At 36.6% G+C, this 27,611-nt stretch overlaps 1 protein-coding gene across 1 annotated transcript in view; it reads left to right on the forward strand.

Moving 5' to 3' along the window:
- EDIL3 (EGF like repeats and discoidin domains 3) overlaps positions 1-27,611 on the forward strand; it is a gene marked incomplete at both ends in the record, with an annotated part of 256,953 nt that overhangs the window by 167,126 nt on the left and 62,216 nt on the right. The window contains one exon of the mRNA XM_080362067.1: positions 20,921-21,102. Within this exon, the coding sequence (XP_080218193.1) occupies positions 20,921-21,102 (182 nt within the window). The remainder of the gene's footprint in view (positions 1-20,920; positions 21,103-27,611) is intronic.

The raw sequence follows: 27,611 nt of genomic DNA on the forward strand, positions 1-27,611 counted from the left end.
TTTAGCACTTCTTTGCCCATCTTGCTGGTTTTGTGTCTGCTTATTCTGGGCTGCTATTTTACTTGTTTGCCTTGTCCTGGCAAAAACTCATAGGGCAATAAAAAAGGTAATTAATTAACCAGATCAGTTGTTTGATCCAGTGAACTTCACAGCCACACAAATGCTGGGCTGGTACAAAGGAATGGCAGGGGACAGAGCCTGGGCATAAAATCAAGACTTAACACCAGTTAAAAATTTTAATCAAACCACAGTCTAATCAAGAGAGCAGAAACCATCCCTTAACTCATGTTCAAGGCAAAGATAAAAATATATTTTAATTTTTGTTATATTTTTTGTTTGTTTCTCTTCAAAGGTCATAAAACTTAAAAGCTAAATTTCTCGGCTCATATGCCAAGGATAGAACAAACAAAAATACAGTAAATATGTGCATTCCTGTTTGTCATTATTTACATGACAAGTTCAGGACTTGCATGGAAAAATAAGGGTATTTAATAGTTCTGTGTACAAGTGCATATGTGTAGGTATATGTGTACACAAGTATTACCCTTAGAGAAAATAATTCACTTTTTAAATGTACTCAGGATTGTCAACTTATTGATATAGTGTCCTTGCTGATTTAAGGAATAATGTGTGGTTAATCTCAAACAAAATGAAGAGTAGAAAAAGCTTTGTACCTAAAAGAAAAATATCAATTTAATATGAAGTTATTGATAATACTTGATTTGTGACCTCCCTGAATTACAGAAATATTTTAGAATAGAAACAGATTAGGAATGTATTTTGTATGTGTGAGAGGGAAAATTTCATTTTTTAAATGGGAATTTAAACAACCTCATTAACTGAATCTAGGTAATTTGTCATGTTCTTTTTTGAACATGCTATAAAAATAAAAAAAAATATTTAAGAAGTTAAATAAAGGCTGAGGGCTAGCCTAAATGTGCCAATAGTAAGGGTGATGCCTTATATACATTTTTACCTATTTCAGATTATAATTGATGGAACACAGTTTCTATATTTGCATTGGACAAAATCCATCTTGATTCTCTTGCTGAAATTAATTAAGGTTTGCTAAGGCTACCGTGTTCTGGGAATATTTTCTGGCTAGCATTTCTGTGTAGTGTATTGGTATGAAATTGCAAAGACACAGAAAATGTTATAGAAATGACAGAACACATTGTTAAAATTGAAATGTTCTCCTGGACATTTCAATGATCTAGTGAGGAACATTAATCAACTCTAATAGTAGTAATAGTGAGTCTTCAAACAAAAAAGCACACTCTTACCCTTCTGCTGCAGACCTTCTTTTTGCAGGCATCTTGTGTAAGGCACGAAGATGTGCAAAATTAGGCTCAACATGTCAGAACTGTAGTTCTTCCTTTCAGCACAACAAGAAAATTAGACTGATCTCTCAGCATTTGATGTTGAAACAAGCTCCTCAGCACTATGCCTTTGGGTACATTTTCATCTTGCTGCAGTTCTACTGTACAGCAATGTCACCCTTTGAAAATTCATTTCTCAATATTACTTTGATTAGGCAGTAGAGGATACAATCTTTACTAGACACCTGACAGAAACTCATTGTGAAATATTCACATAAGCCCTTAGGACCCAACAGGCATATTTTACACATTTAATCAACTCCTTAATACATAAGTCACTTAGTGCAACAGTAACTTTTCAGTTGTGTCAATAACTACAATATGAACTCAACTCTATTTTAAGGCTTCTGCAACCTGACCTTGTAACATCTCATTTTAGCTTGAACCACCTTGTTGTGGCAATTTTCTTGTCTTATTTTCTTAATTTAACCTACTTATCTGCTTTTCTCAGGTGCTGTGTCATTCTTTACTCACGATCCCCCCCCAGTTACCCTCAGTAAGGAGGCAGAAAGGTTACAGTGGGGTCAGGGATTCCTTCTTCTGCCTGTCTTCTGCCTGTCTATTCTTCATACTGATGGAGCAATATGACCCTACCTTTTCAGTAATATACACTCATAGGCATTCACAAAAAAGTAGAGGAGAAAAAATACTTATCTTAAAAATAAAATCCACTATTCCTGTGTTGGAAGAACTTTTATGTGCATTTTTATGTATGGCAAAGCCTATGACAATGCATATTTCAGCATTTCTAAGCCTTAAAAGAAAAATTACAGCACATTGTTATTCTCAAAGTAACCTCTATAGCTCTTATGTTCCTAGTCTGGTCAATAATACACATTCTTTTTTATGTCCTCACAGAAATGAAAAAATAATTTGCAGGTAAGGAATTGGTACTATAAAATAAATAAAATCCAGACTGTAACCAGTAGAAGAAAGTTGAAAACAAATCACTGGTTTTTATGGCTAAAAAACCTCATTAAAATTATGGAAAAACACTGTCAATAAAAGCACTAATGATTATAAATATATAAAAAGAATGATTTACAGTTGCAGTAGGCTCAACTAAGTTCCGAATAGCCAAGTCACAGGAACAATTTTTCTGTTTCAGGTACTACTCCAATTGGAAAATACTGTATTCCCAGGCTTCATATTTATAAGATATAGGCCATTAATTTCAAAATAGATTAATCATGGAACATGGCTTGCCATCTGAGTCAGCTTGGTCTAGTCTGGGGCTACTGTTTCGTGGGCACCGAAATGAGCAGTAAGAGGAAAATCATCTTTAGAGCCGTGCAAACTCATAATGAAACTGCCATGAGGTTTGCGGCAGTTAACAAACTGAGCACAGAGTAGAATTACAGGTGCATATGGCATAAACCTTGCAAAAGTTGGAGGTTTTAAAGTTGATTCACATTTTGGAGATTCATTTGGGCTTGGAATTCAAGCCAAGCTATGAAAAGTGAAAATCCATGTGAACTAAACAGAAAATGGAATAGAACATGGTTACATGAGCCTTAAAAGAACTCAAATCTCCAGGCTTGGCACAGCTCCCACCTGCAGTTTTCAGAAGGGGAAGGAAATGTAATATGTTCAGTGATCAGCTTCCCGCTGAGGCAAGATTCACATCTCCTGCTGCTTTCGACAGGAGTAGAGTCCAGCAAAGCCCCTGTTCCAGGCATTGGTACAGTGATGTGTAAGATACATGGGAGGCGAATGAGCAATGCTAGTAGGTGACATCTATTTTGGAAACTCAGAATATCTACAGGGTCTTACCTCTGGTTGTGATAGAAGGAAAAGCAGCATGTCGTTCATCACAACTGAGTTTGCTTTCCAGCTTCTTCAGAGTTCAGCGGGGGAATGGTGGCCATTCATTGCCTGTAAGATCAGAGGCAAATAGCATGTCTCCATGCCACCAGCCCCCAAGCCACCCCACGTGGATTCACCCGTGCAGCTTGGAGGATCAGCGTGTCACCATGTCACTTACACAAGGGTGTCTCTGCTTCAAAATAAATGAGGAGATAGGCAGATATGAAAAATTCGGCAGCGATGCAGTACTGAGAGAGAAAAGCTTCATGTCTTTCTGTCATAGCGTACGCAAATTGGGTCTCGGGATGGTGCAAGTGAGGTTTTGGAATGAAGTAGAGTTAAAACTGTAAAAATTCACACTTTGCCAAGAAAAGCTGATGGAATTACTCCTAATCCAAGTATTTTTCCTTTGTATCAATGATTGTTTTCTAGTATTAATGCTAAATGTGATTTCATCTGCCCTTGTTCAGATGTAGTTACCTAGATATTTTGTTTGCGGAAAAATACCGCACAAAACTTTTAACCTCTAAAACTGATGGACACATTAATATCCATTACTGATCCAGAAGAATCTGTTTGATAGAGATAACCCACATGGTTTTCCTTTGTTGGCAAATCTGTACAGTTAATGGTAGCATTGCATACCTTCACTAAGTATCAATTCCTATTTATGCTCCTGTTACTGAAACTTGTTTTTGTAGTTACTTAGTTCCTATTTTTATGCAATTCATTTTTACCTCTGAAATTTCATCCTAGGCATAGCATCAAAGTAATCATGTTGTAATTCATTACATCAAAGTTAGAGAAAAGCAAATATTGCTGGGAAAAAATAGTCCCCAGTATTCTTTTAACTTTGAAAGCAAATTGGAGTCCTTACATCTACTGTGTGCAAATATGATTCTTTTTCTTCGATGCTTCTAAAAGGTTTCTTTTCTATTCTAGATAGCAATATAGTGTCCGTACAGGAAGCTGAATATGGATTTTACTGAAATCTCTTCTTCTTTTTCTTACCTCCTGGTCTTTCCACAGTTATTTTAATAATAGTTTTCAGTTTTCCATCAGGTGCATATTTGACTGAGTATTGGGGGTTTTCTTTGATAAAAAGTGTCAAGTGAAAAATCTTCAATAATTAAATTAAAGCACGTGATGGAATCCACTTAGCCTTTTCTCATCTCTGCTGAAAGTGATGCTGGGTCTCCCACTGAGATGTCCACAGGCAAGGTGGGGCACAAGTTTCGTGATGTCCTTTAAAAGCTATACTTTAGTCTTCAACACGCAAATATAACTACTGGACATAAAATGTGATTTATTAATGAAGTATAGTGTGTTTCTCCTCTTCACCTAAGAAGTTATATTTCTCTAGCAATAATTGCACATTGATTTAAAGATTGGAACACTAGGGATTTTATGCTGTTCATTATTAGTATTTAATGATGAAGAATTCTAGTTACAGACACCTTAATATACTTTACAAGTGGTGTTTGATTCAATATGGAAAACTTAATTGCTGGTCATCATCTAGCCTAGTGACGTCTGTGTCACCTTTGCTATCTGCAAAGTACAAGGAAATTAAATTCACCAGGACAGATTACCGTTTAGGGAGTTTGATAAGTTAGCCACTAGGAACAATTGAGAAAAAGTTAATTTTTGTGAAGAGCAAAAACTACACCTGCCAACAGTGCCCCTGTGTAAGGGACGTAATGGAGAAGAGTGTTTCCTCTTGGGAAAGCAGAGATGTCACTGTCCTGTTGTGTGACCAAAGAAGGGGCCTAAGAAAAAGCAGATTCTGGTCTCTGATGTATCAACATATTTTATGTACGGTGGAGCACCTTCAGGAGACAGTGTGAGTCACAACCCGTAATTCCCAGTGCACCAGGGAAGTATGAATAACATGATTTCAAATTTGATCAAAAAAAGGAGGAATTTCATTTTCTTGTAAGTAGATATTGGCCTTTTTCATTCAAACTTTGCAACTCCTGAAAGAAATACAAACCTTCAACTCAAGCTGCTCCATTTTTCCCAACTGAAGTTCATTCTTATTCATGTTGTTAGGTGCAAATGCATGCCTGCTGAAGGGATACTGTAGTTAACTGGACACACTCCTCCTTGTGGATTTTGCTGAGATTAGGTCTTCTTGTGCAAGACAACAAGCTGAAAAACAAATTCCCTGCTCTGCAACCCTACTGCAGTTAAGTTAGCAGATCAGCATCCAATACTGCAATTCTGCAGTCCATGTTAAGCCAAAAGGATTTGAAGTCATAAGAAATTTTACACAGGAAACTTAGACAAAAAAAAAGACATTAAGAAGATTCAGGGACTGCATGAGCTTTTTGCACAGGCACTGAGGACGTGGGATTAAGAGGTTATTGGGAATTGAAACTGATATAGGTAAATTTTTATAACCTAGTGTTAAAGTTTTTTGATAAGTCGATAGGGATAAATAATAGCATAGTTTAGTGCTATTGCTACTTTATTGAATGAAAAGAGTCAAACAACTTGGCTGTGGTTTTTACACTGTGGTTTTGTCTTGTGCAACTTTATTTGGAATTTCTTAACACAGACATTTTCAGCACAGTGGAGTCTCCTAGCTCATACTCAGCCATCAGAATCTAATGCATTAAGATGAATTTGTAAACAGAATTGTGCTCAGTTATCTATTACTGACAGGTAACTTCTCATTTGCCTTTTGTTACAACGTTTTGTGAATAGTTCTCTTTACATAGTTATAAGCGAAAGTTACTAAATCAATCTATATATTTTCAAATGTGTAGGCATTTTGTAAAGGATGTGAGAGTATTTTATCCACAGTAAATTCAAATATTTATTTATGCTTTATTTATTAAAGAAAAATGTTAAAATGTTTTTATTTTGGTGACTTCATTCTGTTTTCTAACACCTTCCATCTCTTCTTTAAGGACCTGAAATGAAAAAGTCACACCTACCTAGTGGCTACTTTGACTGTTTATTTTAGAGGAATTTCAGGAAAGGTGATATTATTTCTTAGTTTGTCATCCTAGGTTTCCTACAGAATACTGAGTAAGGGCTTATTTACAACATTAAAAGGAGATGCATTCTGAAATAGTAGCTTTGTAAAGTCTAGTTTCTATTCTTAATTGAAATGTTGTAGTTACTCATTCTGTATGCACTTTTTTTTCATGGGGAGCTATTTTTAAATAGACTATTTACATGAATAACATAATGGATTCTTAGCTAAATTGCACTACCATTTTATTGGTAATTTCTTAAGAACACAAAAGAACCATCGTATTGAATTAGATAGTTCAACAGTCTGGTTGGCTTACCATCATGTCTCTGACTGTGGCAATGACAAACATCATTTAAGGAGAGAACGTATGCTTGAGCAGTTTCTGTCATTTCCTCCCTTCATATCTCCCCCAGGTCTTCAGTTCCTGTAGGGATACTAGAGGGTACACCCCAGTCACCCTCTTTAGTATTGTCTATGGACCTATTATGCCTGAATTTGTCTAATTCTTTTTTGAACCTGTAGATCCTATATCTACTTCTAGAAGGCTCCAGAAGATCACTTCCCACTGTGCAAGCAAGTGCTTTCTTTTACATGTGTTAAGCTGATTTCCAGTGAATTTCAGTGGGTGCTCTTTATTTTCCGTAACGTAGATTTGATGAACAGTATTGTATTCATCTTGTCTGTGTTTATGTAAAGTTCAGTAATATCTCTCCTTGACCTCTTCCTCTCCAACTTGAAAAGCCCTAGGTTTTTATTCCCCTTTTCTGTGATATCTGCTTTGTCCCTTTAATCATTTGAACTGTTGTTCCATATATTTTCTTTAGCTTCACATCTTCTTGGTATGTGGAGACCAGAGCAACACATGATGTGCGATCACACCAGAGTTTCATATTACTTATGAAGTAATACTCTATGTCTTCTTCTCAATGCCTATCTTTTTATTGGCTTTTTTGGCTGCTACCGCATTTTAAGCCAGTGACTTCAGAGAACCAATAGAGACTCTCAGATTTCTTCTTGCAGTGGTAATGTTCACTTCCAAGTTCAGTATTGTGTAGCCATACTTCTCTTTTGTTTTGGTTTCATAGATGTAGTATCTTCTATTTATGTACATTGAGATTCATCTGTCACCCTTTGAAACACTCATTCAATTTTCTATGAGCTACTCATCATCAGCCGGGCATTTGATCAAGAGAGCTTACTAACTTCAAAATGAATCATTTCCCCATTCATACTTTCCTCCAAGTTGATGAGTAGAATTGACTCCAGCGATGATCCTTGGGGGATCCCACTGCCAACATTTCACCCTGAAAAGCCACTTCCTATTCTTTAATTAGACTTCTGTCTATACTGGGGCCTTTTCCCCACTCCCTGGCAAGAGCCTTTGATGTTGAACTTTATCATGTGCTTTCTGAAAATCCCAGTGTACTGTTTCCACTGTATTACTTTTATCTCTACACACACTGTCACCATTGAAGAACTTCATTGTGAGCCAGGACTGCCATTTACAGAAATCCTGTTGGCTCTTTCCCAACAGATTGTCTTTATCCAGGTATTTAGCAATCTTAATTATAGACTTAGTAGCTTACAAAGTGCTGAGGTAGACTGACCTGCCTGTAGCTCCCACAGTGCAACCTAGAGATGTTTTCTGTAGGTGGTGGTGGAGTGCTGATGGGAGTGCAGATCTGCAGTCCCTATATGCAGCTTCTTCACCTAGGCACAATTTCTAAAAACACTACTTCATAAAATCACATTACCACCAGAAAAAGCAAGCCATTATTAGATGCAGAAAGAACTCAAAAATTCTTTTGCTTCCATTTTTTAGAATCCTCAGACTATGTAAGAGGTCCCTAACTTTGTTTTCAGTCTATCCTCAGCACAGAGCTTGTAGAGTAAGTAAAGGCCAAAAGTGAATTTTACAACCTTACTATAAAAGTATGAAGAGAGGACTTGCTAATGGAAATGTATGATAGTCACTTAGCAGTAATGGCACTGTTGAGAAATAGAACATAACATCCAATTTATTTATATTTGATGAGTTCTGATAACCGTTGCTTACACACATGAACCATGTTGACCAGCATGATAACAGAATAATGCACTGATGTTGGCTGAGATGCTATATCAGCATAAAAAGCATGTAATCTCTTTGGACATATCAGCAAATAGGTGGCAATTCTTCCCATTACTGTCTGAAAAGCTGTCTTCTGTTGCATGGAACATAACTAATCACTTCATTTTCATGTTGCCTCCTAGGGACTTGAAGCTTAACACCTCATTTGGAAAAGTTGCTTGTCTGAAAGTGTCTGTTTGCTCATTAGCTGTTACTGATGCAAATTGGTAAAGATGTTGCCTTTGACATACAGTATTTTATGTGAAGACATGAAACAAGATAAATCATATTCTTCACCTCGGTGCTTGCAGTACCAGATTGGCTACTAACATACTTGGAATCACATTTCAGAAATCAGAGTACTAATAATTAGAATGTTAATAGGTCAATAAAATCAATTTTGTTTTGGTTTGTTTTAAATATGTGAAACAGATTTATGGAGATAAATGCCTTCTGTTATTCAGATTTCAAAGCTGAATGGCTCTATAGAATTACCAGGGCAAGGCAAAAATGTGCTAGTCCATTGTGCACTTAGGAGTCACTTGAAAGTTATAGAACCTGCGACTTTTATTTTTCACCTAGTAATAGAGAAAACTGTCTGATTTTGTGTGTTCTCTAAGCATACTGAAATGCAAAATGGGGGTTTGTAAATTCTATTTTGTGGTTTCATTTTCTATTGCAATGGACTAGAAAGAGGAACACATGATCTGTTACCTTGTCTGAGTGGAAGTGCTGATTAAATTCCTTCAATGGGAACAAAAACATTGATTTGGTCTTGCCTGTAGGTTTAGTCTCCAGAACAACAATTAACATGAGTTGCTACAACCGAGTTGCTTTATCACCCACATCAGAACATGGACTGTAGAAAAAAACACTTGAGCTACGCAGAGTAAGCAAACAATTTGGTTAGCTGTAGAATTATTGAAATAGCCAACAGCTAAAATGTGTGAAGCTGAGCTTGTGGTTTGTAGCTGTGTGTCCCTCATGTTGTGCTCACCAGCAGTCTTCAAACTCCAGCCCATATGAGAGGTTGAATACCTCAAGTCTTATACACCGTTGCAGTTAAGCTGAAGATTTTTTAGTTATGGGTAAAGGTCTGATTCATATTAGAGATCTGCAGAGTTTTAAAATTTAAAAAGTCAGTATTCCATACACAGATCTTGCACAACATAGAATTCATTCCAAGTGAAAATCTGCCTCAGTGTGGGAGGGACTGTAGAGGGTACAGGCTTTGCTTGTACTTAAAAGTGATGTTTTAAGAGATGACATAAGGAGCAATAGCTGTTAGTGGGGGGAAAAAAACTGGGCATGAGCTGGAGAGCAGATGAGATGGCAGTAAGAATGTGTTTGACAAAAAAAAAAAAAGGAGTTCAATACGTTAAAAAAAATGTGTATGTAATAATATATCTATATCTATAATATATTACGTGTCTGCGTAATCTCCAGCTGTATGCGTACACTGTAACCAATGTTCTTGGATCACTGAGGCCAAGCCATGAGACAGTTAATTGGATAATGAGCTGGGATAAGTGACTGTCCTTCGCAATAGTTCCACACAATATGTATGCTCTGTGCAAGTATGACTGAAGTAAATTGATTGTACAAAGCCCAAGTACTTCCAGTTACTTAAGATTTTAGCTCTTCTTCAATCTGTTCTAGTGTGTGTTTACACATATGGTCTACATATATATGCAAAGACAGAATCTTCTAGAAAATGAAAAGTTTCCTTGGGCCTCTACCTTCTCCTGGAAATTAAAATATACAATTAGAAATTCTTCTGCTTTTGAAAATACACTGATTGTCTATGCAGCTGACAGCAAAAATCCTTGTCTGCCAAGCTACTTTCCAGCTGTTAGACACCCAGCACGTACTGATGCATGAGACCATTCCTTCCCAGAAAGCAGGACTTTGTACTTTCCTTTGTTGAACTTCTTGAGTCTCCCATTCAGCACATTTCTCCAGCCTATGGAGGTCCCTCTAGATGGCAACACACCCATCTGGTGTACCAACCACTCCTCCTAGATTTGTGTCATCTGCCAGGTTGGTGAGTGTGCACTCTGTCCTGGTGTCTGAGCCATTAATGAGACATTAAACAGAGTTGGCCCCTCTATTGACCCCTGGGATCCACTACCAGTGACATTAAATGTAATGCAGACAGAATGGTATTTCTATAGCAAATAGGTTCCTGAGGTTTTATGTGCGTATTTCAAATTGAATAACTTGATAATCCCAATTCCAAAGTCACATTAACCTTATTGTGATCATCATGTTGAAGTCCAAGAAGATGCTGGTTTTCTATTATGCTTCATTCTTCCTTGGCGTCTGTTTTTAAAATATTTTGTTTCCATAAAGCCCAAATTTGTTATCTGTCTAGTAAATCTAGATTTGCAGAAAAATATGTCATCATGTATTTCTGAAGTGCTGTCTTTTCAGTGTTTTTAAAACTCATCAGATTCATTTCACTTAATTTTAGCCTCTTAAACCTAGGCACTAAGTTGAAGTTAGTGTTCTAGTCTTGTTCCCTGCTCAGTAGACACACACAAACACAAAAAGATAATTACATCTGGCTTAAACACTTTCTTAATAAATGACGGAATAATGGAAATCGTGATTTAGAGTTGCCTGTTTCCTCCCACAGATGATGGAAAGAGCTTAAGCAGCTACTTCAGAGTAGATGAGTAACTCTCAGATGGGTCACTTGGATTGTATCCCTTATGTTTGCTTTTTTTGGTTAGATATTTCTTAATATAAACACTTCAGAATAATATCCTTTTTATAGTGAAAAGTTATATTGATAAGAAAATATAAAGGGATATTAAAAAAAGTGTATGTGCAGATTTATGTTTAAAATACACCACGGAGTCACAACTATAACATCATATTTTACCACACTGCTGTAGTAATGAAAGACTTCTTTTACTGCACATATACAAAGATAACTTTCTGGATCTTCTTTCTGAATTTTTTCCACTCTAATAAAAGTCCATGACCTTTAAATTAATTCTATATTTTTAACAGGGCTTCAAGGCCTGATCCTTAAAGCTGCTTTACATGAATATGTTATACCTACATCAAATGGCTTCCAGGGACAAGATCTAAATGCCAATATCTAAATTTCCAGTTATTAAAAAGTTAGACATATTGTAGAAGAAGATGGAAACACCTTAGAGACCATACGAACTGCTGTTTCTGTGTAGTAGATTAAGTAAGTCATTAGCATGCAGTTTGTGTCCAGTACTATGGATATAGCTCATATTTAGCATATCACTTCAGCACTATATTGTAGGATATTGCCATCTTTTTCGTTCTTGCTGAAGAACATGTATTCCATTGTAATGTAGAATTCATATTAGCGCTGCTAGTAGTTTTTAAACTATTTCAATGAATACATCTTGTAATAACACTGTCATTTCTAGGAAGAGTTGCTGTTCTTATGGGAAAGGAGAAAAAAAAGTAAAACAACAACACACCAAACCACAAAGAAAGAATGTCTCTAGGCAGCAAAATGAGATTTGCCACTTGAAAAGCACATACTCTTCTCCTGGCAAATGAACTTTCTAATTGTCAGGCTGGCTTACAGGAATGCTAATTAGATTGATGTTGTAATCCCACTGATTTCCGTTGTAGACCTTCTAGAAGAAAAAAAAAAAAAAAAGTAGATTGTCTTTCAGTGTAACTGAAAGTTTTACTTCCAAGAGAAAGTTTGGGTTTGTTGTACTTTGCTTGGTTTTGGTTGGGTTTTTTTTCAAAGTAGCTTTTTGGAACAGGCAGATTTTGAGAAGAGGAAATCGTAAATACAAATGTCATGAGCCCCCTTCAAATAGGCAATAGTTGGTTAGCACTTAAAAAAAAGTGGTATCATCATCTGATTCCTGTAACTAATTAAGAGAATCAGGCAGAGCTTCAAAAGAGTCAGCTGCTCAGAATCTAGGTATTCCACCTCCTTATAAGTTTTAACAAAAGTTAAGGAAATCTGTGATATTTCCTGTCCAACTAGAACCTCTCAAATTTGCATTCCCAACTGACAGCATGACTGTGAGAGTGCATTTGTGGCTGTGAGTGTGCATTTGTGTCAGCAGGTCACTCCAGTTGAGAGGCAGAATATGATCTTTCCAAGTAGTGAACCCCATTCTGCAGCACTGGTATGAATATTCTTGAGCTTGTACTTTTTATTTTCTTTTTTATTATTATTTTTTTTTTACCCGGGAGTGCTGACAGCCTCTGGAAATTGAAATATTAATAGATTAATTTAGGGAGAAGAGAGGATACACTACAATACAATGCATTTGCCACATAGGTAAGGTTTTCATCTGCGTTACATGCGCCACAAACAAACAACTACATGTCACTGAAGACAGATGAATGTAAATATAAAAACCAGGAACTCTGAAAACAAGTTGTATCTGGCTATCCTGAAATCTGGCTGAAATTTCTCAGAACACTGTGTCTCATTAGTGTATTTCCTAACGTAGCTGGTAAGCTGCTGAGTTTTCTTGTATTCTTCCAAGAAGTATTTCAATACCAAAGGAGGGGAGAGGTACACGGATTGCACAGGGTTCATCTCTAGCAAATTAAAAAATATTCTTTTTAAATCCAGTGGTGCTACTAATTTCATTTTTACATGTCCAAGTTATGTTTAAATTGTTAATTGACTGTTCTGTCTGTCATTTACAACAAGCTAGAAGTAAAGGAGGTAATTAATAAATCTGGAACAGTACAAATCTCTACCCATAGCTGCCCAAGTCCAGATACACTAAAAGATCTTGTGACTGGTAAACAGAACTTGTAATTACAAATCTTTTCATGTCATTGCAACCTAAGATAATCATAGTAATCAATTGCTCCTATGCAGCAGTTATAGGCTGTGGTTTCTGTGTCAACCATTCCTTAAGCGTGGAAGCATGACTGCATTAGTTATTTTGTAGTGCAACTTGAAAGCTCCTATGGCTTTAACTTATATAATATGAATTTAGTTTAATTCTTGTGTGGAAGTTTTTTGGTGTTAGTCCATAATTTCTACATTATTCAGCTTAATTTTACTAGTGTTTAAGTGGCTATGAGGTATTTAAAACTGGTTAATGTTGCTACCCAAACATGATAGAAATGTTATTTTTCACAGTGTCACCTTGAAATTTAAAAATCATTTTTCACACAAAGATTAATACTATTATATTTGAGAACTCAGCAGAGGATTTTGAGAAACTAAACTCCTTACTGCAATATAATTTAATCTTAAAAAAAAAAAAAAATATTCATAATTGCTGCTTGAAAGCAAAATAAAAGTAGTGAGTGTCAGTGAAGTGTTTAATGCTTTAACTTGAATAATGGTATAGGGTATAGACTTAGAGGAAGCATTTTGTGTTTAATAGTTAGACAATGGTGCTTCTCCTTTCTGAAGTCACCATGGAGTTATAGTGGTTTTCTGCTCTGGCTGTAAATTCACCACGTGGTACATCATGATCGAGGTTCAGCTGATCATTCTTCTGAGTTCTAAACTGCCTCCTGGATTTTAGATTGTGCCTCCAGTTAGTCCAGTAATATATACAGTAAGGGCAGCTGTGCTCCTTTTACACTTTGTGCTATGCTGTGTGCTTGGTGTAAATTGTGATTATTTGGCATCCTCAAGTAGAAAAGAGAACAGGAGAGCACATAGATACACTAAAGGCTATTTTAAGAAAAAGACATTCTTGTCCATGTTCATAGAATCTGGACAAGAAATAAATGGAATAAGAACAATTCAAGTTGGATTTCAATCAAACACCAAATAGCATTGTTGAATGTTCACTCCTGGAGCTTTTCAAAAAATACATTCAGCAAATATTTGTCAGGAATGTTGTGGCTATGATGTAGCTGGCATGTCTTGGGACAGAGACTTTTCCAGATCATTTGAAGCTGTGGTTTTCTCTGATAGAGATCTTCAAAGAACAAGTCCTCATTCTAGAAGTCGTCTTCCCAGGCCATTTCCATTAAAAGCATTTTGAACGTCCCTAGATATGCTGTCAATAACGTTGATGTGATGCAGTTCAGCACAAAACATAGCAGCAAGAATCACTTGAGGGAAAAATACTAAAAAAAGTTATTTTTTCTGATTACAGCTTTGCAGATATGAGAGTTTACCTGTACCCTTGTTTTTTGAGCGTAAGAATAACCATGCCTGGTCCAATGATAATCAACACTGACTTAGACAGTGATCTGAAGTGAATCCTTAATGAATGAATATAAGAAAAGGGTTGAGCACTAAGCTATGGTTGTCTCATTGTATTTTCCCAGCTTCCAGCAGCCTTCAGTTTAGGGAGTTCCTAAATCAGAACATGTATTTTCCTTTAACTTTATTCCCGTTGGATAGGTCCCCTCTTAAACTGTGTTGCATGTTGCAGTTCCCCTGTGCTTTTTGTGGGGAATTCACAGTCCTATCCATTCTGCTCAAAGAACAGAATGAGGAAATCACCAAACGAGAACTAAGCAAATTAGTCCTGAATGACAACCCTCCATTTCAGACACAGCACTATATAAAAAAGACCTAATCTGCTTTCAGCATCTGAGCCTTTGCCTCCATATGTTCCTGTGCTATGCTGAATGTAGAAGTCTTTGCAGACTTGCTCAGTGTAGAAAATCCCTCTGGATGTCCATCAGAGGAATCTGAATCCCACCCCAGGGACTGCAAGGCCAGTGGGGAAACATGCTTATAGGCAGAGAGCTACAGTCTCCGTGTCAAGGAACAAGAAGAAACGGGAGGCTGAACCACAGATTGCATGCTGGGGAGCTTATTCTTGCATCAGCATTAATTACTGCAATACCAGAGGTCATCTGTAATCCCATTGAGGAATGGTGAACTTGTCAACTGGGGACTATTGTGTCACTGAAACCACGATAGAGTCCGCTGACACCTTTAGCAGGAAGGGAAGCTGAGTCTCCCAGTGACCTCTCTGCCAAAGCATTTTACATAATATTTGTAAAGAGAAGATTTTATCATTATCATGTCATGGCTGTGAAAAAACAAGGCCTACAGGAGCAACACTTCGTACATTGCATATGGATAGGCACTTCAGTAGCAGACTGCTAAATGATTGTCTGTATCAATTGATCTAGCTCCTATAAAAACAAATTTATTGTTAGCTGAAGAGACCTCTCCTTGTCAGAACAAGCTGGGCAGGGATGTGTGGATGGCAGGATGAACAAGAAGAAGAAATAGGAGGCTGAAGCCTAGATTGCATGTTGGAGGGCTTATGTATATATTAGCATTAATTATTGCAATATCAGAGGTCATCTGTAGTTCCATTGTCAGAGTTTGTGTTCAGCACAATTACCATGCTATGCTAAGTACAGCCACAGCAATCTCATTCCAGAAAATGAGGTGCTTGGAGAAAGACGGGATTGCAGATGTCTAAAGCAGATTTGTTTTCTGCACGCCTTCAATTTTGCATCTGTTTGTTTTGATGATGTTAGCTAGAGACAAACCAAGAGAGGAAATGAAAACTATATATTCATGCTGCAAATCAGGCGTGTTTCATCATCAATAACAAGAAATCTTTTTCTTCTATTTGCAGAGGCATAATCCTCACATTTTCAAGCAATTTTTAGAACATTTGGAGATTTTGCTTAATTTGTGGGCTAACATAAGTGTAGAAGTCTCAATTAGATACAGTCAAGTAGCATGTTTCCTCATTGCTTTCTGCTTATTATATCCTACTGTAGTAATTCCTTATCTTAAAATGGTTTGTCCTTCCCCTATTAGAGGAGGAATACGTGACTTATTTCCCTATTCTAATTAAATTGTGAGCAGTTATCCATGTAAGACACAGTAAGCTATATGCCGTCTTCTTCTCTTTCCTTGTGCACAGATATTTTTGTTCAGCTGGAGGGATTTATTGTTGTAAGAGACAAGGCTGAAAGGAAGTACTCATATTTTACCTAAGGAGATATATGATCTCCATACACTTTTCTACAAGTGAAATCTGGACTAATGATCATTTGCTTTGTGATGCAAAATGGTATATAACATTTCAGATCTAGTTAAGTTTGAGATTGTAAAAGAAGCCTTCGAGGCAGTTTTATAACCATGCCATCTTCACGCGAGTTGGGGGGGATTCTTAGGAGAACTGAAAACATGTAAATGAATTTTTTTACTTTTCCTGTGTTGTTGATTTTCCCCATCCTCCATTGGATCCATTCCCAGTCATGTAGCTTATTGGCACACCTTTGCCATCTGTCATCTTCGTGGACAATAGGGCATTGTGGGCATAGGTTTGTGTTTGATGAGAGCAAGATAAGCATCAATAGGATTTCATTTAGTGCATACCAATTGCCACTGTAGGATTAAAACCAGTATTGCTTGATTAAGTATTTTGCTATATAATGCCACTGTAATAACAGCTCCAGATGACAAAACCTTCCTTGTGAATCTGTATCATGAGCCTTTAAAGCAGCTTTTTAATTGCCCTTTTTTTGTTTGGTTGGTTTTTTTTTCACTTTCTTGCATCAAGCTGATTGCCATATCCCAGCATGTCAGCATTAACTAATACAAATGGTTTTCTGTTTAATGGCTGATGTTGACCAGACTGAATTGTACAGTCACTGTAGTGATATTATTACTCCCTTGGAGACTGCAGTTTACCAAAGTGACATGACTTTTGTCAAATGAACCGTGGACTTACTAGCAGCAGATGTATAACAACAAAATATAATACGTCTTTTACTTGTTCTGCAAAATATGTATTCCAGTTTTATTTAAAATACAGTCTCCAAAATCGACATTTGTTTATTTCCTTCATTGCTAGTAATCAATGACATATCACAGCCATTAAGCACTAAAGAAAAACAAACAAAAAAAAAGGTATCTTAATATCTTAACTTGATAGAAAGTATTTTTTGTGTCTCAAATTGAATATCTTGCACAGCTGCCAGTCTCTAACCAGCCCTTTACTGGGTATAAGATGTTTGGTGGAACCAGAGGCAGATCATTCAGCTGAGACTTTTCAAGAAAAGTAAATTTATTGGGATTTTAGAGAGTAATAGCCCCATTAGAACTTTTGTAAGGAGAACATATGACTCACAAGTCTATTGGGGTATTTGGAAGAAATTAATGAGCATATGGCTAAGGGAAGTCCATTTACTGAGCAGTATTTGACTATCCAGCAATGTGTTCAACTATCTCCTTTCAACAGATAAAAGTAAATGGAAAGGTTTTCTTGTAGAATGATGTCCAATTAGAAGTAAAGAACAAAAGAATGGGTAAATCTGCAGTTTTAAAAGTGGAAGGAGATTACTCAGAGAGTCCTAACAAATCTTCTACTGAAGTCCAGGCTGTTTGATAAATGAGAAAGAAAGCAAAATGTTCTGATAATTTAAGAAGTGTACCTGGCAATATTAAAATGGACTGAAGAGTGTAAAAAATATTCTGAAATGAAGTTTGACCTGGATATGCAACAGAAGGTTAAATACAATGCGGTCAAGTTCAAGGTAAGACTACTAAAAACAAAAAGCCCTCATGATGCACATGGAGTTATCTTAACTCTCAGCAAGAGAGCTGGGTGGGCTTCCTCAAGGCCCATCTGCCAGACTTGTGCTTAGGAAATTGCCCAGTTCATCAGAACTGCTATGGTCAGACCAAGATTGCATTGCAAATTCTGTCATGTGGACCTGCAAGCAGGTCTCAAGCAGGATTAAGCTTTAGCTTAATCCAAGCTTCCCACCTCATGAATGATGTCCTTCAGGGTGTTGAAAAAAGATCCTCTAAAGACAGATCTCAATGGTGTGTACAGATATGTTGTAAGGATAATATTGTTTAGAAATTATTAGCCAGTCTCATATTTGCTACGCATTTCACGTCATTATGCTTGAACTGAATACCAAATTAGAAACTATCCTTAATGTGGTAGTTTTAATTTTTAGGAGTGGTAAATTTTGTGTTTAAATCACATTGAAAAACTGACAAACATGGCAACCAAGACTGGAACTGCAATTAAAATAAGAAGCCTGTACAATGAAATACTTATTCCCAAAGGTAAAGATTTGCTTTGCATTTCAGGAATAATCCTCCTAAAGCTAAGGTAGATACGTCTGACCATATATGATCACAACTGACAGAGTTAAGTGCTGTACTTGGTAATTTAACTGCCTCCAATGCAGAAAAGAAAATTCACCTTCCTCCTGTAAGGAATTCACGCGTATTTCAAACACCATTTAATGTATCTCAAGCACCTTAAACAGAGGCTGATAAGCAAAAATAAAACGGACATCTACATCCCTTCCAAGTCTGCCAAAGCTGGGATATTTATAGGAGATCAAGGGTCATCAAATGCATGTTCTTCTTGTCTACTGAAGCCAAATACCATTATCTGAACCCCACTCAAAACTGGCCCTGACACATGGTGGAACCCTGACCTCATGCACACATTTTTCCCGTTAGGTCACTGAATAATGCTAGCAGGGCTGGCAGGTGTCCTTGTCCCTGTTCTCACCATGAAAGGAGTATGTATATACAGAATATAGCTGTATGTTCCATGTACATATTAAAACACCTGGCATGCCTCCACTCCTCCATTTCAGCTCCTCTTGGAAGCCTCTCTTCTGTTTTCTCACATCTTTATTTTTAAATACTTATCAATCTATACCAGCTGTTAAGAGCAGTTAATTTCATGATGAGCTCGAATCAGTTCTGTATGTACATGTGTGAGTTTGTGAGTTACACACACATACAGACAAACTCGTGTGCACTTTCTTGTCATGAAATATTTTAATAAGTACACATAAGAAACTTTCAAAAATATGCAGTTTTCTTAGTAAAGTAGAGTAGTATACCTCTGTCTTGCAAGCAGATATGGCAGTTTATACACTGACGGAATTTATGCTGATTAGATGAAAAGATTTCATAAACAGAGCTGAGATTTGAACAGATCTTTCGATCTGTAAGTAACACACGATAACACAATGAAAAATAACATTTTTCCAACATACGTGGGTTTTTTGAATACATTCTGTATTGTGCCTGCCTATGCTGTTGACGAATAATTTGTTTTCTCCTGGCACTACTACGCAGCTGACACAACAGGAAGGGAGATCCGTGTTTTGTTGTATTTTGTGCATCATGAAAAGAGTTATTGGTCAAGTGCTGAATGCTCTGCCTTTATTGCTGGGTGCTACATTACACAAAAAGTAGAACTTGGGCTTTAGATTCTAGCAGAGTTTCGTTGATAGTTAAAAATCTGGATGAAATCATCAGATGTTGCAAGTCAGTCAGTTTCAGTGGGGCCAGGATTTCATTTAGAATCATAGAAGCGTTTAAACGTATCCTTAAAGTAAACCACTTTTTACATTTAAGAAGTAACACACTTGAAATCCAGCTGTATGTGGGTTTTAGTTTGTTTTTCAGTGGACAAGCATGTGCTTGTCCATGGCCCTTGCTCCATAAACAACTTAAAACTGAAATTTTGTTTGTATTTGTCTCCGTTATCAGCGACACACAATACCCAGAGATTATATTGCAATGACTCCCAGCACTCTCTCTGCCTCATCTTCTGCTTAAAGAAGCAAATTGCACTGGTCACTTTTTATTTTCTGTGTCTTTAAGTTAATGAGGAATTAAATTATTGGTGACTTTGTGAGTGTGGTGTAAGGTTTTCATAGCAGTACCATTTCAGAGTTCATCCTCTAGTATTGCTTAAGGTGAAAGACTTCCAGGCATCTGAGGAAACATAAAGTGTAAATAAATGTCTGCTCTATTCTGTTGTGTTCAAAATTGCTGAATGGCAGTTGACCCGCAAAGCAGAAGATCTTTTTGGCAGCTGAGCAAGATCTGCTGCTACAGTATTTCCTGTATCAAAATTGAGCTGAGAAAAAAATATTTCAAAGGGATTGGGAGTATTCAGTAGTATTCAAAAGACTGCCAATCATTTACATATAATGAATTTTCAAGTTTTTCTCTGTTTGGATGGCTCATAATAATTTGATGCACTTGTTCCTGTGCCCAAATGGAGTAGCTTCAGAAAACAATGTATACAGAAATGTCTGGACTTTAAAAAAAGATTACATCTGCGAGTATTTCAGGTGGATAAATTGATGACGAATGTCACGCATGAAATTTTGAACATTTGAACATTACAGTTGAATATATACTGTGTGGTTTGCTTATTAGATGTAAAAGACCTTTAACTATTTTTAATGTAACTGAACAACATCATGTGTCTAGTTTCATGTTTCATAACTGCAATAACAATAGATAGTATATTGGCTAAATGTTTACCTCTATTGCAAGAGCAGCAATACGGGACCTTGCAGCAACTACAAAATTTCAAATCTGCATTTAGCAACTATTTCAATATTTGAATCTAAGGATTATTTTCTTTCATCATATCTGTAAAGACAAACTCACAACTCTTTAGATAATATGAAAAAAAAAAAAGAAAGCTTAAACTATTTCATTAATTTTGCAATGGGAATAGTTACTTACAAGCATCATTTTTGTACTTTTTATTATTTCTGAAAAAAAATGCTACTCAAGTGTTTTCAATCTCTTCTAATAACATATTTGACATGACACTTTGGATTTATTTGCACGCTATTCGCAATTACAGCAACTTAGGACTCAGAAGACTTGACGATTTCAGTTGCATTAATTTATTTTCTTGTTTCCATTTACAGGATGCTCTGGCCCACTAGGGATAGAAGGAGGAATTGTGTCAAACCAACAAATTACTGCGTCATCCACTCATCGAGCTCTTTTTGGACTCCAGAAATGGTATCCATACTATGCACGACTTAATAAGAAGGGTCTTGTGAATGCTTGGACTGCTGCAGAAAATGACAGATGGCCATGGATTCAGGTAACAGATGGAGCTGAGGAGGAAAAAAAGATCTCCTTGACTCAATTGCCAGAGTCGCTTAAGAAACTGATAAAGACAAGTGGTAAACTAACAGCTAGGTTCTTATTCACTGTCAGAAGTGCAGCCTAGACTAAAAGAGACTATTTAGTTGCAAAACAATAATCATCTCGACTTTCCAAATGCACAAATTTAAAAAAAAAAAAAAGAAAGAAAAAAAGAAAAAAGTATGCATATGTTCCATTGTGTCTCTAAACCATGGAAGCAAATTTGTAAAGACTCTCTTCAATGAAGCTGTTTTCCACATATGTTACGTTTGTTAATTAGGTTCTTAGTAGCATTTCACAGCAGTATCTCATGGTGGAGATACTTTGACACGTGGCCTTCCTTGGGCATCATTCTAGAGTGCTTTAATGTGATTTTGGCTGTACCAGAGCCTGCAGGAATAGTTTGTCCTCCCTGCTGAGCTGCCCTGGACATACAGGTTAAGCATTGTGTGCATACGTTGGAAATAACAAGAACTTTTTTAGTTAAAGTTGAAATAACTACTAGTTCAACCACATCTATGGGGCTGAAAATACACATTTATTTTTTCATTTCCACTCAAGGATGTTATTGCTAGAATGATTCAAATGGCAGTGCCTTCTTTTGTGGACTGGATTTCTTTGTACCGAGCAAATGACTTTGATAAAAGTAATGAAGCTGTAGCTCATTACATTTATGGTCTTTTCATGATATGTGAATTAGGCTAAGCTTTACCGTTTTCAGCAGTTAGTTAATAAAGGTGATGTTAGATATGTATGGGGCAACCTCTTGTACTGATCAGTGCAGTCAAAACATGAAGATAGTTCTTCCCTCCCAGTAAACCCACCACAGGAGCAGCAAAATATGGTACTTGAGCATCCTGTCTATTAGCGCTAAGTTGAACCATCTGTATGTCCCTGGGGTGTGTCAGACACACTCTTCTTGAAGTTACCTTCATGTACATGGCATAATTTGTGTTCCTATTCAAGTTTTTGTACTGACTATCATTTATGATTTTTCTGAGCAGTTGCCATATGTTTGGGGAAAAAGTGAGCAGGTTTACCTGTTCATTTTTCCTGTCTGGGAAGCAGGCACAAAACGCTGTTTGATGAAGCTTTCTGAAACTGGTGTGGTGAGAGTGCTGGGTTTTGTCAGTTCTGAAAAATGAAGCCAATGTTGCTGTTTGTTATTCACTGCAGAGTGAAAACACAATGGCCCTTCAATGCATCTTAAGTCAGTTTTATTCCATAAACAGCAGAGGGGTTAGGTAGTCTGTAAAATTTATACATTGAAGAAGAACTGGCAAGAATAATGCTAAGGGACTTGGACAGAATTATTTTCACAGGAGTAGAAAACTAATGTAACTTTAATGGATAAAGAAAAAGTCTGTGTTACAGTACTTTTTGGACTGCATTAGAGTGTGAGCTTTATTAAATGAGCTGGAGAAAAAAATGAAAACCATTTAGCACTGGCCCCCTAGATATGTCTTTACCAGGAGATGAACTGGATAAGGATGGATAATGGTCTGTTGCTTCCACATTTGTGCTTGTCAGAGCCACCACCTGCCATGGTGGCAGCTGTGCAGGTTTCTACCCAGACCAGAGGTAATTCTGCCTTAGATTTTGCTCCCAGAGAAGTCTTCCCTTTGCTCTTACCTGGAAGGAAGGTCAAACAGATAGAGGAAATGTGTCTACAAATCTCAGCCCAAGCTACCATATTTGAACAATTTTTCATTTTTGGAGTTAATGAACTAGGTAATGCAAATCCCATGCAGGTTATTCTGTAATTTTGACAGCCACAGTATGTAAGGACTTTTCTAGAAACTAATTAAGTTATATTATTAATGTGTACTAAACACCTAGCATTCCCTTCTTTTTCTTCTCATTTTTCTTTGAAAATAAATTTCGGTCTATAATTTTCACAAAACTTTCCAAGTATTCTATTTTTCTTTTTAGTTCAGACTAAAAATAAAAATACTCTGTAATTTAAAACCAGAAGTTTTAATCTTGAGATAACTTTTCTCCCCACCCCGCCTTTTCTGAAGACTTTTCTCCTTAGAACTCCTAGGAACAGAAAATCTAAATGTGTCGGGGAGATGATACTTTTGGAGAAAAATTGCTTTTTAGTCTTCTGCAGAAACTCTGATTTGATTTGGCAAGGATACAGACCTCCACAAACTCACACTTTATGCACTGCATAGCAGTTCTTTACATCAGTGCACTGCCTTGTTCTTCAAGCATGAAATGCGCTCTTGAGACAGACACTGCCTGACCCTTATATGGATGAACAGTTTCTATTGAGAGGAGAAGCAGAAATCCCTATCTTATTTTTGCACGGATCCTATAATGGCCGAGGAGATACTTTGTAAGCATTTGTGGAAGGTTACAAAAAGTCAGCCCACTCTGATTTGTGCCAAGTTTCTGTCTACCTTCTTTCTGGTCTTGTCAGAAAAATCCTCCCCATAACAATAGCCTGCTCTTAGTTGTTACTTCTGTTATCATATCACCAGCTTCTTCCCACATCCTAATTTGTGGGATCCGTATATGGGACATTTTCCATTCTGGTCTGAGTGACAAAGCAGCTGGTCCAGAAGATGGCTCCTGAAAAACACTGTGAATGTTTGGCAGAGATTAAGTGGAAAGTTACAAAGCCAGAAACACCATTTTTAGGAAATGTAAATTAACATTCTGCAAAGTGAACCTCAAGCAGTAGCCTGTTATCCTCTTATAGTTTCTAATGCTAGATAAATTCTGAAGGAAGCTGTGTATAATGAGCAAAATCCTCCAAAGTATAAGTACATACAGGCCTGTAGCTATTTTTTCTGCGTTCCATCATTATCAATTTTCTTTGTCATTTAATTTCTTTTTTTATATGCAGCTTGGCAAACGAAAGGTTTGAGTGCTTTGCTTATAACTCGCTTGTAATGAGTCTAGAGTTTTTTTGTCTAATCTTTCAGGTGTCTGACACATATGAACTAATTAGTATGCAATTTCGTTTTCCCGCATTCTCCCAATGAACTGAAAATTGAAATTGCCATTTTAAATTTACACTCTCAGCATGTAATTAGTAATGGCACTACAATGCTTGTAATTGGCTCGTGATTTAAAGGGTCAGTGACCATGTTTTTGAAGGCAAATTAAAGTCAGAGTAAGTCATATCTCCATTTTAAAGTTCTGTTGTCCTCTGTGTCTCCTTGTAGGTTGACTGTGATAAAATAGCACACGCTTACCACTTTATTAGTGACACTACCCTTTAATGTTTCCAAATGCAATGAGGAAAAAATCCCACATTTCTATTTTTCATTAATTGTTCATGAGATATAACCCAAATGGTCACTTTACCTGTTCTGGTAACCAGTCTTTAATGTCAAAACTCTTTTTATAAGAAAGCACTGATTTCTCTTTTCCTTTTTTTTTTTTTCTTTTCCCCTTTACATTCATGCCTGCAAAACAATCTGTGTCTTTTTATTCTTATTCCACTATCTCTCTTATTCCATCTCTGCTACTTTCTTGCACATATCTGTATTTTTATATTCATTACATTTTTCCTTAGAGCAGTATGAAGCACAATATAGATGGTCATGGCCAGGACAGTTGTTTCTATTCTCTCTCTAAAGTACGCAAAACCATAATTGCTGTTAATTGCTGTTAATCTCTAACAAAGGACTTTCTAAACGTTACTTCTCTCTAGTGATTTCTAACCCAGGAATCCATGCCTGTACCCTGACATTTCTTCTTCTCTCCCAGTTTCGCAACCCAAACCTAATTTTTCTTAACCCATTTTGCACCTGTTCATGGCTGTTTTCCCTTTCCTTCCATAAAATATTGTCTTTTTTTTTTATATCGCTACAGTTACTATTCCTGTAATACACAAAGACCTCAGCAGTGGTGAATATACCAAAAATACAGAAACTGGAATGACATAAAGAAAACTGTAAGATGAGATTTGGTATAATTAGCAGTGTAAGGACAAGTCTACAGTGCCAAAATCCTAAGTCATGCAATTAAAATATATAAGTAACTGGCAGAAAGATGTTCTCTCGGGGATGAGAGAGCAAGGTAGGTGACTATTGTCCCATGAGTTAATAATCCTTCTTCTTTAGGCTTTCAGAGTAGATATGGTCTTTCTGTTCTGCAAATAATGCAAGTCCTCAGTCCATAGATGAACCTTTCTAAAAGTTCATTTTCCCAGCAACAGTAGGACTTATACCACTTACATCAGGGAGCCTGGAATGGAGAAGGAGCTCACAGCTGAACTTCAGTGGCTCCTGTTGCTGCATCACAAGGCGGGCTGGGCTGGGACTCCTAAGAATATCAACCTTAGAAATATGTGACAGTCTTAGAACAATAAGAAGGTGAGTGAAGACATAGAAGAGGTATAGGGTAAAAGGTATTAGATTTAAGGCTAGACAGCAGTGAAGTCTGGTAGGAAGCATCAGGCAGCAAACATGGGTACAGTTGGCAAAGGTGATGTTTCATGTCAGAAACGGTCAAGGAAAGTTTTAGTTAAGGAAAGGATGGGCTAAATTTGATTTTCTTGTCCTGGCTGTAGCCAGTCAAAAAGGAAGGAGAAGAAAAGATCAGTGCCTGCTGGTTCCCATTCAGTTGTTGCTGTTGCACTGTGACTGAGATATCACATCTAAGAACAAGAGATTCCTTAATTTCTGCTCATCTCCTGATTGTGATAGTGAAGAGGATCCCTGTGAGGAATGTAACTGATGATGCAATAATATGAGTGGTGTACAAGGGACTACCAGCTCTTTTTAAAGTGCTCTATGGTCTTTTAGATATGGAATTTATGGGAGGCCAGTATTAAACCACAGCCACCAAGAGTAGAATTGGGCATACATTACATCTGAAGAATATGAACTAAATATCATACCACTGAGTGGAAACTGTGATTGAACAGCTGAACTGCTGCTGTAGACTGTTGTATATAAATGTAAGTTTTTAAAGAGGAAAAAAAAAAAAAAAGCTATTTTGTAAAAAGCTATTTTGTTATCCCTCATTAAAATATTAGGAACCATTCATACAGAGACGTCAGTATGGTTACCAATTGGCTGTTTAATAAAATATTCAAATATTTAATTTTATTATTGCAAAAAGGAGCAGGATTCATTTGCAAAACAGCTAGACTGCTCAGCTTGGTTTCAGAATCAAGAAAGGGGAAATAAAGTTGTTCAGGTTGAGTAGTTAGCTTTTTCCCCTAGTTTTTATTTCATACAATTTGTCCAAAACATTTCTTTGGATTTTTTTCCTCTTCAAATAATGCATCTTTTTGCATTAATTTTCATATTTTTATTCTTTTTTTTGGATCAATTTTTGAATGTCGAATGTCATTTCAAAATGGAAAATCTAGAATTCTTGTTTAGAATATATGAAAAGAGCATTCTGATTCTAACATTCTTCTAATTTCTTCTCTAAATGGCTTTTCTGATGCTATATGCCTAAGTACAGATGAAACTCCATATTTTGAGATACAACAGTTTGATTAAAAAGGTGCCCAACTCCTGATTGGTAGTTTGAATATATTAGCCTAAATTTTAGACTAAATCAAAATACATTTGGTTTGTTAACTTCTACCTTCTCAGTACATGTGTTTTAAATACTACTTTTTTTTTTTTATTTATTTTTTAGTAACTTTGTGCAGTTCTAAAAAAACCTCTTCATTATATTTCTTAAAATTACGAGCAAGTAGGCTTCCTTTAGAGATCTGTGAGGGAAAGTAATCTACCCTGGCAGATCCAGGGTAAATTTTTCCAAGGCCCCTGTGTATTATAATTTAAAATTTAAGGTCAACTAAGTTCACATAGAGCCACAAAATTGTAGTTCTTACAAAGCTGTTTCCCACGGCAGAAATCAGAGTGATGAATTAGGGACCAATACATTGGGCATCCTGTGCAATGCCTGGAAATGTCCAGTGCAGAGCCAGTGTGCTGCATGGCTGATCAGCACTTTCATCCAGAGAAAAAGGAGTACAATATGTATTGCCTTATGTATTGCCTATACACAGCATTCACTGAAAATATGTCTGAGGACTAAGTAGTGTATTGATGTGTTCTTGGGTATGATGTTTACATTAAGATAGTTTAAAATCAGTGAGGTAAGGCAAGAATTGTGCAGCACAACGACTAGGATACTTGTTTGAGAGAATCTAAATTCTAGTTTCTACTCCGGCAGACATGTTGGCTCTTTATTTAGCAATTACTGAGAATGCATTCTGGTTGCTTTTTCAATCTAAATATATTGGAATATTGTATCTGGTAGGTAGAACGTATGCTTTTATTTGTGAGTTAATTTGGTTTTTACAGAAGTGTCTCCCACACGACCTGTGGTTTCAATCCCACCTCTAGTTCTCAGCTTCACATTATGAGGCCTTGCAGTCCCTAATACTGGCCTAGTTAATTGTGTGTCTATAAATCTTACCAAGCTAACCATAACTATTCTGACACACAAAAAGTGTACTTTTAATAAAGACTTTCTAAGTTA

This window comes from Nesoenas mayeri (assembly GCF_963082525.1).
Source record: "Nesoenas mayeri genome assembly, chromosome: Z".
In the NCBI taxonomy this organism is placed as follows: domain Eukaryota; kingdom Metazoa; phylum Chordata; class Aves; order Columbiformes; family Columbidae; genus Nesoenas; species Nesoenas mayeri.